Consider the following 16,400-nt stretch of genomic DNA (forward strand, 5'->3'; position numbering starts at 1 on the left):
ACAGGGTGTCCCAAAGCCCTACTTCAGGGATGTGCAGAGAAGAGGAGGAATATGAAAACAGACTACTTCCTTTAAGCACTTCAAATGCCTATCTGAAGTGATACTGAAGGAAGGCACATTTTAACTGTCATGTCTTAATTCTTTAGTTCTTCTGACAAGGGTGTTGGAAATAACTTGTCAGGAAGCAGAAGCAATGTCTTTTAAAAGAAACAAATATACAAGAAAACCATCTATGGGTAGCATAGTACTGTTTTATTTGGGGGGGGGCTTTAAATTAAGAACTAAACCATCTTAAGATGGTTGACTGATTAAACTACTTGGATGAAGTAGTTTGATCTTCCATGCATTTTTTTGCCTTAGTCTTGTAAATATTAATTCCAAGTATGAGAAAGTCTCTTTCGTCATGACTTATTATAGAGACTCAGGATTTTACTTTAGTTAGTTTTGGACTCCTCATTAAGAAATTAATGTAGCACAAAACATACCTGTTGAAAAAAAAAAGAATTTACTACAAGGTTATCTGAGAATCGTACCATGAAATTTAGTTTTTGATGGTCTGAAAGAAGCTACTTGTGAATCTCAGCTTTAAGGTAGAAGAGTGAGCAGGGACCAGGATGACATAATTTGTAGTGCCAAGACATTAAGTTTTAGCATTATTTTTGTAATTATATTCATTCTCTCTGTTACAGGCACTTCTCCTTTAATACAACTATTTATGCAAAAGATTTACAGTATGTTAAAAGAAAAGAAATTTTTTTCTTGAAATTTAAAAAAAAAAGTGCTTGGGAGATATAGTCCCAAATTTTCTTCCCTAAAGGCAGATGGTTTTTGGGGTAGAGTAAGCATGCCTGATAAATTCATCGTCGTTTAAATCTTTTTATTCACTCTTCAGATCCCCAGAAGTTGTGCATTTGTTCCTGTGGAGAGAGTTGGCATCTTGGAAATCAAAGACGGTTGTGATGCAGTTTATTGATATGAGGATAACAGGTTAATAACTAAAATTCATTGTTTTTTCTGTTTTTTTTTTTAATATTTAACTTGAAAAGCAGTTTTGTCTACCATGAACTCATATAAATTGACTTTGTCATCAGATCAGGGAGGAAACAGTGTATATTCCACTCAGAGAGGAAAATGTGAAAGTTGGGTTTTAGTTTGTTTTTCACCATAAAACAGTTTTAATCAGAACCTTCTTAACCTTCTCTCCTGGGAGAAAATTTGTTTCTGGCAGAGTTTATTTCCATGTGAAATCCTACTTAGTAAATCCTAAGTAATCCTTACAGTAAGAACTTTGGATATGATGGGAAAGCAGACCCCGAGAAAAGTGCCATCAGTTGTAAAGAGTTACACAAAAAATTCATGACAAAATATTAAAAGCAGCATGTTATCATCAAAATGTCATAAATATCTTAATTAAATTTGCAAACTCTACACAGTTCGGCAACGATGTCCGAGTTGCAGCCCACTTGGAAAAATACAGTTCAGTGTTCCATTAGGCTTTAAATATCAAATTAGATTTTGAGTGTGTCACATTAGAGGGTGATCATCACAGTGTTTGTGCTTTTCTCTAAAAGTTCTCAGAACTGTTTGGCAGAGTTTCATATAATAGACAGTATTTATGCTCATATTGGCAACTTGCTCATTTTAGGAAGAACTGAGGTTGTTAAGGGGGGGGTGGTTATTAAAAGAAGCATTTATAATGAACTTGGCTCTCAGGAAGGTGCCTTTTAAAAATCATCCTGTGGAAATAAGTCTGTATTCAGCTGGACGCTGGCACTGGGCAGACTTTTTTGGTAAAGTCTGTTTTCTGCTTTCCGGTGCCCTCTGAGCCCGTGTGTTTTGGGCAGTGGTGGGCTGTGTGTCCCAGTGAGTGGTGGGACTGTTAGTGTTGAGCCAGGGGTGTCCTGACACACTCATGTCCTTCTTAAAATATTTAACAACTGACCTATGGCTTTTAAACAAATATATAGAAGTTTCTTCTAAAATGTCATCTGATACATACTATCACAAGGCACATTTTGTTTATAATACCACAAAATTCTTTTAAAAATTACCAAATAATGATTTAAATTTCAAGAAATGCCTTATTATTAAAATATTGCAAGCAGGGAAGGCAGGTTTACCAGTCATTTTATTCCATTATTATTTAGGATGTTATTATTTGATGCTCATTTGATTTTTGCCACCAGTAAAGTAATGATTAATTTCCTGAGGTTAAAAAAAAAAAAAAAATTTCTGAGATACTGTTTTTCTAAGCAAAAGGTCCCAGATTGACAACCCTGGGTACTGTGGGTCTTTATTTGCCTGCAGAGCAAACCTTCCACGCTGCCAGCCCCACCCAGCTGCTATCCTGAAGAGACCTTAGGGGACATCCCTGCTGCTGGGCCTTCCCTCCTGGAACCTATCTGAGGAAATGATTTAGCTGGATACCATATTTATTTGAGTGGGACTATCAAGAGTGGCCAAAGGAGAGGGTGCCCTTTTAGAAACAGGCAGCTCTTCCATGCAGAACCGTTTCCATTTCTTCTGTTCCAGTCCACTGAACTAGATTTTTCAACACTACCCACCTCTGAGAAGTGAGGTGAGACCACTAGATACTGCCTGTCCTCATCCTGCAAGACACCAGTGGGCTGTAGCACCATCCACAGGAAACCCAAAAGTCATACCACTGAGATTCATCCTCACAGCACTGAAAAATATTAGGGAAAAATTTTAATGTGCATGTGCAACTGTGTTTGGAATACTGTTTCTTTGTTGGCAATGGGTGCCAAAAATGACTTTGCGTGGGTTTGATTACCATAAAAAGAAATCCCAGTGAATAAAATAACTAACTCCTTTCTTTTCACATGAGAATTACTCTCATATTGCATTTTTCAAACATATCAGTCAGTTGGACACAACTGGAATCTGCTTTTAACATACTGTTAGAGAATGTGAAAACTGAATTGAGTTTATATGATCATAAGAGAAATAATGTAGGAGCAATTAACCACATTATTGTAGAAAGTAGGTCTATATCGAGAAAATTAAACTAAAATTGTGGTATATACAGTGGTTTATTTGGTGATTTGTAATAATACCCTGGGGACCAATGAAAATATTTCCTCAGTGATCCATTTAATGTAGGATTTCTTCTTTAATCCACTTACAAAAATGTTTTCCCATGTATAAGCATTTTCATACATTTTAATAATAAAGTGCAAACTCGAGAATTTGTGTCATTTTTAGAAGAATTAGGTCACCTTAGTAAAAGTGTCACTTAGCAAAAAGACATCATTGTCAAACCTTGGATTAAACTTTTGAAAGCCTCATGTTTTCACAATGAATTTCTTTTCCTTTAAATTGAGGAGAGCAGCAAACACACTTGAACATGCCCAAATCCTGCCTGAGTTTAAAGAAAAAGACACGTCATACGCAGTAATAGATCTACGACACACGTGATTTCCATTGCAGATTTTTTTTCAGTTTCTAAGATAAAGCAGCTGTAGATAAGCAATTAGTAGAATAGTCCACATTTATATTGGTTCATGAATAGGATGAGTAAATTCCCAAAAGGACCCATCAACTCATTTCTCTCCCACATGCCTTTCTCTGTATGTCTCTGATACTCCAAGGAAGTGGTTTTTGTGGGTAGCAGTTAGGTAAAGGGTCCCCAAAGGTAGTGGAAGTGAGAATAATGTGAACTTGAATATGTTTAAAGTCTAATGTAAACGGTTCATGTGACGTGGAAATGGTATCCTGCTCCCTAGCATGATTCTTAAGCCTTTCACTCAAATGAAAGGTTAGAGGCTGCTTTCAGAGGAATGTGTATCACAGGGGCCCCTGTACTGCTGGGACCTCCAGGTGGGACTTCTTCCTGAAAGACCCAGGAGGAGGAATCACAATCTGCAGTGTCATCTAGTTTCTGGAGTCAGTGGTGGAACATCGCAGGTAGACTTTTCTTAGAAATTCTACCCGACTTCAGTTTCAAAGGAAGAGGGTTTCCTGACAAAAGCTATTTGCATAATTGAGTTATTCATTTATTTATTTATTTTCTACAGAGATCCAATTTTGAATCTTACAGGTTTTCTGGATAATAAAGGCTGTTGTGGTATAGGATGATCTTATGTTAATCTTAAAAGTGGTTTTTATTTTTATTTTTTTTTTAAGAAAATAGTACACAGGATTTTTTCTGATTAGCCTCCTTCTAAAAATTAAAGCCAACAACAGTTAGCTTAATGTTCTAGTAAGTTTTGTTCTGACAAGTAGATATCTGCTTTTGAATTTCATGTCAATCAGGTTTCTTCATCTACTGGTCCATTCTCTGACAGGAAGATATTGTTGGTTTTGAATTTTATTTGGTGCATCTTTGTTACTTAGTGAGTAAGACGTATGTGTGTTCAGTTTGTGGTGTAATGGATTTAATTTATTAATGTAACACGTTAAGTAAAATCTGATTTATAAAAGTATTACCTCACTGCTACATGAAAACAGTATATTCTGTTTAACCATTTGTTGGATATATTATTCTAGTCTTGTTTTTAAATAAAATTCTATGCCCTTATTTAACTTGTTTTCATAAGCAAAATTTTACATAGGATCAACCAAAAGATAGGAAGTGGGGGATATGTATTTTTTTTTTTTTTTTTTCAGGACTGGGGATTGAACCCAGGATTTTTCTAACACTGAGATACATCTCCAGCCCTTATTTTTAATTTTTTAAAATTGTGAGACAGGGTCTTGCTAAGTTGCCCAGGCTGGCCTTGAACCTGTAATACTCCTATTTCAGCTTCCCTAATAGCTGGGATTACAGATGTGTACCACCATGCCTGGCTACTTCTGAGATTCTTATTTTGCTTCCAAGTGATGAATTTTAACCAAAGGAAAATAATTTCTTGTGAGAATTTATCATATGCTCACAAAGAGTTATCCAATTGATACTTACACAAGTATACTTTGAACTTTATTTAAATTATGAACTTTTTGGATTTCTAGGAAGTGGCATTTTGAGGCCATTTTCAAATATCCAAAATTCTTATGCAATCTCCCAGCACCTTAAAAGTTGAGGCTTTTCAAATGTTAACATGAAATGAAATCACTACAGGATAATATTATTGAACATGTATTATTTTAAGTTGTAATTTGACCTAATGGAGGATGGAGTTGAGACTTCCTAGGCTCAGAGGTCAGCCCACTTGGGTTGAATTCTGGTTCTGACACAGCCTCCCTAAGCATCATCCTCAAGTGTCACATGGATGCAATGATACCTCTAGCCTAGTGCTGTCGTGAGGACCGAGTGTTGACCCAGAGCAAATGCATAGCACATGTGCATTGTGATCATGGATTGAGTACCCCTCACCAGACATTCTTAGAACCGGAAGTGTTTTGAATTTTGATTTTTTTTCAGATTCTGGAATATTCGTATATATGTTATGAGATAACTAAGGAAAGGGACTCAATTTTAAACATGAAATTCATTTATGTTTCATATACAGCTTATACACATACCTTGGGGGTGATTTTTTTTTTTTTTTTTGGTTCCGTGGATTAAACCCAGGGGCATTTAACCATTGATCCATGTACCCCAGTCCTTTTTAAAAAATTATTATTATATATTTTGAGACAGTCTCTCACTAAGTTGTTCAGAGCCTCACTAAATTGCTGAGGCTGGCTTTGAGATTGTAATCTTCCTGCCTCAGCCTCACAAGAAACTGGGATTGTGGCATGAACCACTGTGCCCACCCCCTTGGGGGTAATTTTATATAATATTTTTATTGTTTCTGTGTTTTGACTGGAACCCATCCCATGAGGTCGGGTGTGGAATTTCCCACCCGTGGGAAATCATGTTGATGTAGCATCACACTAATGCTTAAAGAGTTCACATTTCAGAGCATTTCAAATTTTGGATTTTCCAATGAGTGATGCTTAGCTTACATTAGTAATTAAACTATGTACCCAGATCAATATCAGGATAAAATAGTAAATATGAAAAGTAAATTAGAAATTATTTAGTTCAAGATCTGAGTCCTACTTGAGAACTCAGCCATGTTTCTTTTTTGAATCAGAAATATACTATACTTCCACTTTAAAGGGTGTTTTTCACCTCCAAAAAGTCCAGCAGAAATCATCTCCCTATGAACTTCAAATATTTAGTTAGTTAAACACAGATTCCACCACTTTAGGTTCAATATTGTCTTTTTTTTTCCTTACTACCTCATTTCTGGAATCGATCGAAGTAAATTTGCATTGGAATACTATGAGGCCATGATTTTTCATCCAGAGGCAGGCTGGGAAAAATCTCTGTGGGGAAAAACTAAAAATCCAATAGAGAGACTTTAGCAAACTGAAGTTAATGTTTGTGATTTCATTTTTTCAACAACTGCTCTACAAATCTATGGTGCCTCATAGCTACTAGCAGAGGGAACTTGTGCTTACAGACAACATGCCACAATATCTGGGAGCTCCTGATTTCTCACCCAGAAGACTCAGTGTTCCTGTGGGTATGCCCATGTGCTCTCCTCCTTCCTCACTCTCATCACAGTAGAGTTCTGTGTTAGGGAGCAAACTGGCCATGGGAAGAAGCAGTGCTGACTCTAGTCTGGGGATCAGCGGTGACTCTACATGGTGGCATCTTTTAATTAACCAGTATTCACAGTCAACTTTTAATATCGGGACAATTAGAACTAGGCTGATCACATCAAAACAAACAGGATCTTTTGATAGTCTTATATTTTAGAAGCAATTTCTGTGACTTTTTAAATGTTTCAGTTAAATTTATTTTTAATCAAAACACAAGAATTCTACATACTAATGGACTAGTATGTGGTGTTTCAACGTGTGTGTACATTGTGTAACACTGAAATCAGGTTAGACATTTACTGTTTCTTTATGATGAAAACTTTCAAAATCCTCTCTTCTAGCTTTTTGAAATTTATAGTACTTTATTGTTATCTGTAGTCACCCTATGATACAAAAGCATACAAAATTTCTTCCTCCTATTCAGTGTTAATAGTCATTGATCACCTCCCCCTTTCCTCCTCAGCTCCTGGTAACCACCATTCTACTCTTGACTTGTATGAGATAAACTTTTTTACCTTCCACATATGAGATCATGGGGTACTTTTCTTTCTGTGCTTGGCTTATTTCATTTACTATAATAACCTCCAGTTCCATTCATGATGTTGAAGTAACAAAATTTCATTCCTTTTTATGGCTATATAATAGTCTGTTGTGTACCACAATTTCTTTATTCATTCACCAGCTGGTGAACACTTTGTTTCTATTTCTTGACTGTTTTAATAGTGCAGCAGTGAACTTGGTAGTGCAGACGTCTCTTTGACATACTGACTTTAATTCCTTTGGATATATATACCCAGTATATATTGATATTGTTGGATCACATGTAGTTCTACTTTAATTTTTTGAGGAACTCCATACTCTTTTCTGTATGGCTATACTAATTAACATCCTGCCAATAGTGTGCAAGGGCTTCCTTTTATCTCTACATCTTCATCAGCACTTCTTATCTTTAGTCTTTTTTATAGTAGAGTTGAGGTGAGTTCTCACTGTGTTTTGTATTTTAATTTCCCTGATGGTTAGTCATGTCTAGCATTTTTTGTTTACCTGTTGGCTATTAGTATTGCTTTTCCACTTTTTAGTTGGATTGTTTTTCTACTATGGATATTTCAGAGTGCTTTATATAGACTGGAAACCATCCTTTGTTGGGTGTATTGTTTGAAAATACATTCTCCCACTCTGTATCTGTGTCTTCACCCTGTTGATTGTTTCCTTCATTTTGCAGAAGTTTTTAAATTTGATAGAATCCCATTTGTCCATTTTTGCCTTTGTTTTCTGTGCTTTGGCATCCTTCTCCAAAACAGTCCTTGTCCATTCCGGTGTTCTGAAGTATTTCCCTGATGTTTCCTCTAGTAATTCCTCTAGTATTTTCATAGTTTCAAGTCCTAGATTTAAGTCATTTTGAATTGAGTTTTACAAGTGGTGAGAGGTAGTAGTCTAGATCCATTCTTCTACATGTAGATACCAAGTTTATCCAGCACCGTGTATTAAAAAGACCATTCTTTTTCCATTGTGTATTATGAAGACCTTTGTCAAAACTCTGTATGCTATTGATATGTGGGTTCACATCTAGGCTCCCCATTCTGTCCGTTGGTCTCTGTGCTGCATACATGTTAATACTATGCTGCTTTGACTCCTACAGCTTTGTCATATGTTTCGAAGTCAGGTAGTATTTTACTCCTGCTTTGTTCCTTTTGCTTGAAATGGCTTTAGCTATTCTGTTTTTTTGTGTTTCCATATACACTTTAGGTTTGCTTTTTTATTTCTGGGAAGAATATCATTGGCATTTTCATAGGGATTTCATTGCGTCTGCAGGCTGCTTTAGGTACTATGAACAGTTTAATACTATTCATTCTTCCAGTCCATGAACATGGACTATCTCTCCAAGTTTGTGTGTCTTCTTCAATTTCTTTCATCTGCAGTTTACATTTTATAATTTTTATTGAAGAGAGCTTTCACCTCTTTGGTTAAATTTACTCCTAACTTTTTTAGTAGCTATTGTAAATGGAATTATTTTCTTGAATTCAGTTTCACATAATTCACCATTAGTTTAGAGCTACTATGACTTTCTTTATAATGTTTTCTCCTTGAATAAGATTCTGAGCCCGCACAGTAGAGGAAGCACTGATTGTGGTTACTTTTCCTGTTGAATATGAGGCTTTATGTTCCAGTGGGGTGCATTCTAAAGCAATCCCTAGTTGTTGTTTTAGGGCACATAACATTATCAGTCTTTTATATAATGAACTGGAAATTGGAATTTGTATGGCAATGCCATGGTGTAATGTAACAATTTTTCCTTACTGCATTTATTTTGTTCCCAGGAAGCGTCAAGACAATCATGCCCATGAAAACTCTAAACCATTCAGGTAATCGTTGCATTTTTTTAAACTTTCCCTAAAATAGGCTTTTCTTTCCATATTATTTTGTTTAGATGCATTCCTCAGTCTTTTCCAAAGTTCTGTAGAAATCTTTGATTCTTCCATCCTTGATCTAACTCTACTAATTACTGTTTTTACATTATATATGTTACAGTAATATAGTACATAGGATATTTTATACTAATATATTTTATAAAATAGGTTTATATATTTATGATTATATTTTATATTTATGTTGTATATTAATTATGCAATATATTGAAGTATGTATTTTATAAGCTATAAAATATATATCTTTTTAGAGATAGGTAATACACTTTCTCATGCAAGTCTTAAAACATGGTTAGGATTAGTGTAAGTTTTTAAATGAAAATTTTAAAAAATCTTACGATTTTATAAATGATATCTATAAAGAGTTTTCCTTCAAATTCTATTTTCTTCCTTCCCCTCTCTCTCCCTCCCTCTCTCTCTCTCTCTGTCTCTCTGTCTCTCTGTCTCTCTCTTTCTTTCCTCTTCTGTTGATTGAACCCAGGCTTCTTGCATGCTAAGCACATACTCTACCACTGAGCTACACTGACAGTCCTCAAATATCTTTCTAAGTAAATTTAAGGAGTATTTATAAAGGGTTGACCAAAGTTCAAACATGGAAGAGATGAATGCTCATGACATAATGCTGTTTGAAATTAACACTCTTTAATTGTGAAATTAATTTTATCAGCTATAAAAAGAATTCCTTGGAATGAACAGCATTTTTAATTTGTCTAATTTCAGGATGACCATTTAGGTTTGGATTTGGTTTCTTATTTGATGGCTGTTATAACAATCTCTGTGTTTTCTTTTCCTTCAGGCCATTTTATCTTAGAGAAACTGGCAATTGAACTTTGCTGTAGTTGATGGGCAAAATTTCTTCCAGACTATTCATCATCCTAATTTCATCCTAGTTGAAAACATTCAGATGCCATAAGAAATCTTTGTAGATTTGCACTTAAGTTTTGGATGGACGTTTCTATGATGGAGAGAACTGTGTTATAGCCTGGTAAAAGGACATACCAATCTAATGCCTATTGACTACGGTGTGGGTGTGGGGGGTTCCAAAGAGAAGGGGCAGTCAGCCAGCTTGCAGACACTCTGGAACATGGGAGCGCCCAAGCTTTAAAAAGCACAGCATTGAGACACTCCATGAGTCTGCACGGCTTTCAGGTGAAGTAGCACTTAAGACCTTGCGCAACAAAATGGACACTGGGGACACAGCTCTAGGACAAAAAGCTACCTCAAGGTCTGGAGAAACTGATAAAGCATCAGGTAGATGGAGACAGGAACAATCGGCTATTATTAAGATGAGCACTTTTGGTAGTCAAGAAGGACAGCGGCAACCACAAATTGATCCTGAGCAGATTGGAAACACAGCATCAGCACAGCTGTTTGGTTCTGGGAAGCTGGCCTCACCCAGCGAAGCAGTGCAGCAAGTCACAGAGAAGCAGTACCCACCGCACCGTCCGAGTCCATATTCATGCCAACATTCACTCTCTTTCCCTCAGCACTCATTGCCACAGGGGGTCATGCACAGCAACAAGCCACACCAGAGCCTAGAAGGCCCTCCTTGGCTTTTCCCTGGCCCTTTGCCATCGGTCGCCTCCGAGGACTTATTTCCTTTTCCTATACATGGCCACAGTGGTGGTTTTCCTAGAAAAAAGATTTCAAGTCTGAACCCTGCTTATAGCCAATACTCCCAGAAAAGTCTCGAACAGGCAGAAGATGCTCACAAGAAAGAGCACAAACCCAAAAAGCCCGGCAAGTACATTTGCCCTTACTGCAGCAGAGCATGTGCCAAACCAAGTGTTCTGAAAAAACACATCAGGTCCCACACCGGTGAGCGGCCATATCCATGTATACCTTGTGGTTTCTCTTTCAAGACAAAGAGCAATTTGTACAAGCACAGGAAGTCACATGCCCATGCAATTAAGGCAGGATTAGTACCTTTCACAGAGTCGGCTGTATCTAAATTGGACTTGGAAGCTGGTTTTATTGATGTAGAAGCAGAAATACATTCGGATGGTGAACAGAGTACAGACACGGATGAGGAGAGCTCTTTGTTTGCTGAGACTTCTGACAAAATGAGCCCCGGCCCACCCATCCCATTGGATATTGCTAGCAGAGGTAGCTACCACGGGTCCCTAGAAGAATCACTGGGAGGTCCAATGAAGGTGCCGATTTTGATTATCCCCAAAAGTGGAATTCCACTACCTAACGAAAGCTCTCAGTATATTGGCTCTGATATGCTACCAAACCCATCTTTAAATACTAAGGCTGATGACTCTCACACAGTTAAACAGAAACTTGCACTAAGACTGTCAGAGAAAAAAGGACAAGATTCTGAGCCATCTCTCAACCTTCTGAGCCCGCACAGTAAAGGAAGCACTGATTCAGGTTACTTTTCTCGCTCAGAAAGTGCAGAGCAGCAAATAAGCCCTCCCAATACCAATGCAAAATCTTATGAAGAAATCATCTTTGGAAAATACTGTCGGCTTAGTCCAAGAAATGCACTCAGTGTTACACCCACAGGTCAGGAGCGGGCCACCATGGGACGGAAGGGCATCATGGAACCATTACCTCATGTAAACACCAGGTTGGAAGTCAAGATGTTTGAAGACCCAGTCTCGCAGCTGATCCCCAGCAAGGGGGAAGTGGAACCGGGTCAAACAAGCCTGCTGAAGTCCACTAAATTCAACAGCGAGTCCAGGCTACCCCACACAATTCCGTCGTCAGTCAGGAATGAAGGAAAACTTTATCCTGCTAGTTTCCCAGTCAGCAACCCAGTTCTCTTAGAAGCTCCTGTAGACTCTTCCCCCCTTATTAGAAGCAACTCGATGCCAACTTCTTCAGCAACTAATTTAAGTATTCCTCCTTCTTTGAGAGGAAGCCATTCATTTGATGAAAGGATGACAGGGTCCGATGACGTGTTCTACCCGGGCACTGTAGGGATACCCCCTCAGCGCATGCTAAGAAGACAAGCGGCATTCGAGCTGCCATCTGTCCAGGAAGGGCACATGGAGGCCGAGCACCCTGGCAGGATGTCCAAGAGTCTCACCAGCTCATCCCTCAAGGAAAAGAAACTGGTTCCTGGGGACAGGGTTGGGTATGACTATGATGTCTGCCGGAAACCCTATAAGAAGTGGGAAGACTCGGAAACACCAAAGCAAAGCTACAGGGACATTTCCTGCTTCAGTTCTTTAAAACATGGAGAATATTTTATGGATCCCTCGGTGCCAGTGCAGGGAGTGCCAACCATGTTCGGAACCACATGTGAAAACAGAAAACGCAGGAAAGAGAAGAGTGTGGGGGACGAGGAGGACACCCCCATGATTTGCAGCAGCGTCGTAAGTACTCCCATGAACATCATGGCTTCAGATTATGACCCCAAACTGCAGATGCTGGAAGGAGTAAGGAGTGGATTTCCCGTGGCTGGACTCGAGAATCCTTCACACAGTCACCCTGAGCGCTTTGACCCCGGTCGACCCCAACTGCACTCTGGAAGTCCATCCCTGGGATCCGAGGAGTCACTTTCAGCCACGGATCCTGACAAGATGTCAGACCCAGGGGGCAGGAAACCGCCTGGAAATGTGATTTCCGTGATTCAGCACACCAACTCACTGAGCCGGCCCAGCTCCTTTGAAAGGTCCGAGTCAGCTGAACTTGGGACTTGTACCCAGGATAAAGCCCCGTCCCCATCGGAGACGTGTGACAGTGAGGTTCCGGAAGCCCCCGTGAGCCCGGAGTGGGCTCCCTCTGGGTACAGTGCAGAAAGCGGGGGGAAGCCGACCCCGGCCCCGCAGGCCCAGCAGCCGTCCTATCACGCGCAGCCCAGGTTGGTTCGCCAGCACAACATCCAGGTCCCTGAGATTCGAGTCACCGAGGAGCCTGATAAGCCAGAGAAGGAGAAAGAAGCCCAGAGTAAAGAGCCTGAAAAGCCAGTGGAGGAATTCCAGTGGCCCCAGAGGAGCGAGACCCTTTCCCAGCTCCCTGCGGAGAAGTTGCCGCCCAAAAAGAAGCGCTTGCGACTCGCAGACATGGAGCACTCCTCAGGGGAGTCCAGCTTTGAGTCCACGGGCACCGGCCTCTCTCGCAGCCCCAGTCAAGAAAGCAACCTGTCCCACAGCTCCAGTTTCTCCATGTCCTTTGAAAGAGAGGAAAGCGTTAAGTTTACTGCCCCTCCTAAGCAGGATGAGTTTGGGAAGCATTCCGAGTTTTTGACCGTCCCTGCTGGTTCTTACTCATTGTCTGTTCCGGGCCATCACCACCAAAAAGAGATGCGACGCTGCTCCTCAGAACAGATGCCGTGTCCTCACCCAGCGGAAGTCCCAGAGGTTCGGAGTAAATCATTTGATTATGGGAATCTGTCCCATGCCCCTGTGGTGGGAACATCAGCCTCAACGTTATCACCCTCCCGGGAGAGGAAGAAATGCTTTTTGGTGCGGCAGGCTTCCTTCAGTGGCTCCCCAGAAATCGCCCAGGGCGAGGCCAGCGTGGACCCAGGCGTCAAACAGGAGCAGATGGAGCAGCTGCACGCTGGCCTCAGGGCCGCATGGCATCACGTGCCGTCCTCTGTGCTTCCGCCTCTTCCGCCAGATGACCCAGGAAAGCAGGTGGTGGGTCCTTGTGCCCAGCTGAGCTCAGGGCCGCTCCACCTGGCCCAACCACAGATCATGCACATGGACAGTCAGGAATCTTTGAGAAACCCCTTGATTCAACCCACATCCTACATGACAAGCAAGCACTTACCTGAGCAGCCGCACTTATTTCCACACCAAGAGACGATTCCATTTTCTCCAATTCAGAATGCCTTGTTTCAATTTCAGTACCCCACTGTCTGTATGGTTCATTTACCAGCTCAGCAACCTCCCTGGTGGCAGGCACATTTCCCCCATCCCTTTGCTCCCCATCCTCAGAAGAGCTACAGCAAACCTTCTTTCCAGGCAGAAATTCATTCTAACTATCCCTTAGAGCACGTTGCAGAACACACTGGGAAGAAGTCTGCTGATTATGCACACACGAAAGAGCAAACTTACCCGTGTTATTCAGGAACATCAGGGCTACACTCAAAGAACCTGCCTCCAAAGTTTCCTTTGGACCCAAGCAGTAAATCAACCGAAACTCCCTCCGAGCAGGTTCTTCAAGAAGATTTCGTCTCAGCTAATTCTGGTCCTTTGCAATCCCTACCGGGCACAGTGGTTCCTGTTCGGATCCAGACACATGTTCCGTCCTATGGAAGTGTCATGTACACAAGCATTTCTCAGATCCTTGGGCAGAACAGCCCTGCGATTGTCATATGCAAAGTTGACGAGAATATGACCCAAAGGACACTGGTAACCAACGCAGCCATGCAAGGGATAGGGTTCAATATCGCCCAGGTGCTCGGGCAGCATGTGGACTTGGAAAAATACCCACTTTGGAAAGTACCTCAGACCTTACCCCTTGGCTTAGAATCTTCCATCCCCTTATGTTTACCTTCCACCTCAGACAGTGCCTCCTCTCTTGGAGGCAGCAAGCGGATGCTCTCTCCTGCCAGCAGCTTGGAGCTCTTCATGGAAACAAAGCAGCAGAAACGGGTCAAAGAAGAAAAGATGTATGGGCAGATTGTGGAGGAGCTCAGTGCTGTGGAGCTGACCAACTCAGACATCAAGAAGGACCTCTCCCGCCCCCAGAAACCCCAGCTGGTTCGGCAAGGGTGTGCTTCTGAGCCAAAGGACGGCTCGCAGTCCAGGTCATCGTCCTTCTCCTCTCTGTCGCCCTCCTCATCTCAAGACCATCCAGCTGCTGGCGGGCCCTCAAGGGAGCCATTCCCGCCCAGCAGGGAGATGCTCTCTGGTTCCAGGGTCCCCGCTCCCGGACAGAAGTCCAGTGGGCCTTCAGAAAGCAGAGAGTCTTCAGATGAGTTGGACATTGATGAGACAGCATCGGACATGAGCATGAGTCCTCAGAGTTCTTCACTGCCAACCGGAGACAGTCAGCAGGAAGAGGAAGGGAAAGGCCAGAAACTGCCTGTTGGCATGCTGGTCCACATGGGCTCTGGCCCCAGTGGGAATGTGGCAAACTCGACTCTTCTTTTCACTGATGTGGCAGATTTCCAGCAGATTCTTCAGTTCCCCAGTCTGCGGACAACTACTACCGTGAGTTGGTGCTTCTTGAATTATACAAAACCCAATTTTGTGCAACAGGCCACCTTCAAATCCTCGGTTTATGCTTCATGGTGCATTAGTTCCTGCAACCCAAATCCATCAGGTCTGAACACCAAGACCACGCTGGCTCTTCTGAGGTCCAAGCAAAAAATCACCGCAGAAATTTATACTCTGGCTGCTATGCACAGGCCTGGAACCGGCAAGCTGACATCATCCAGTGCTTGGAAACAGTTTGCACAGGTAATGGATACTGTTTTAGAGAGCTCTTGTGTTGTGGATCTGATTGCTGAGCGGACTGCACGGTGAAGGATGAAAGCTTAAAAAAATGCTAGTGACATTAAGATCAGATTTGAGGCAGTCCTCAGCAACACTGGCCTTATCCAGAGGTCAAGAAGCCACTAAGTGCACTTGGACCTCAGGGTCCCTGGGAAAGTTCCAAAGAAGGAAAGTATTTACTTCATCCAGATGCCATTTACTTCTCCCACCAGGACTAATTCCTGTGGGTCCTTCTCCTTTCAGACCTGTGTTAGTGACCTTGCAGATCTGTTTTATTTTAGATGTGAGGAATTCTGGGAGTTGTGATTTGGGAGTGTAGGATGGGGAGTGGATGTTGAAAAGAGATTGGGAAGGAGTCATGAAGGGGGTCAGAGCTGAAAGTGGCAGATGTCAGAGGACTTGTTCTCACTGGCAACACTTGTTACTAAAACTTATTTTTTATTTTTTTTTGAGCCAGGGATTGAACCCAGGGCCACTTAACCCCTGAGCCACAGCCCCAGTCCTTTTTTGTATTTCATTTAGAGGCAGGGTCTCACTGAGTGGCTTATTAGCACCTTGCTAAGTTGTTGAGGCTGGCTTTGAACTTGTGATCCTCCTGCTTTAGTCTCCCAAGCCACTGAAATTTCTGTCTCTCTTTCAAAATTTACTGTCCCAAATTAGTGGCTGGTTTGTTCCTATAGGAACACTTGACTGCCTTACATGTAAAACTATAAAAATAATAAAAACAGGCATTTTTAAAATTTAGGCTAAATTAATAATGTAGCAAATAGAGGATTTAAGGTTATATTTTCACTCTGTCAGTTACTAGCTTCCCTTCAGTGACTTTGGAAATGACTTCCTTAATATAGGTTTTTCTAATTGCTACTTCAAAACAAGTGTCTTCTAAGTCTTAATTAGTGTTGCACAGAATAAGTACTAGCCGTGTATGTGTGCTTTCACAATGTTGAGTTTATTCTGTGGAAACTGTCACTCTTTATTTTATCCCAAGTGTCCCTTTTTTTTTGTCTCCAGCCCTGTC

At 41.0% G+C, this 16,400-nt stretch overlaps 1 protein-coding gene across 16 annotated transcripts in view; it reads left to right on the forward strand.

Moving 5' to 3' along the window:
- HIVEP2 (HIVEP zinc finger 2) overlaps positions 1-16,400 on the forward strand; it is a 182,645-nt gene that overhangs the window by 148,781 nt on the left and 17,464 nt on the right. For 9 of the 16 annotated variants that reach the window (XM_079146809.1, XM_079146805.1, XM_079146808.1 and 6 more), the window contains 3 exons: positions 893-987; positions 8,874-8,918; positions 9,778-15,346. In XM_079146809.1, coding sequence (XP_079002935.1) covers positions 10,163-15,346 — 5,184 coding nt within the window. In that variant the 5' untranslated portion in view covers positions 893-987; positions 8,874-8,918; positions 9,778-10,162. The remainder of the gene's footprint in view (positions 1-892; positions 988-8,873; positions 8,919-9,777; positions 15,347-16,400) is intronic. The other 7 variants (XM_079146801.1, XM_079146797.1, XM_079146802.1 and 4 more) reach the window with 1 other exon arrangement.

Source organism: Sciurus vulgaris (genome assembly GCF_902686455.1).
Source record: "Sciurus vulgaris genome assembly, chromosome: 7".
Lineage (NCBI taxonomy): Eukaryota > Metazoa > Chordata > Mammalia > Rodentia > Sciuridae > Sciurus > Sciurus vulgaris.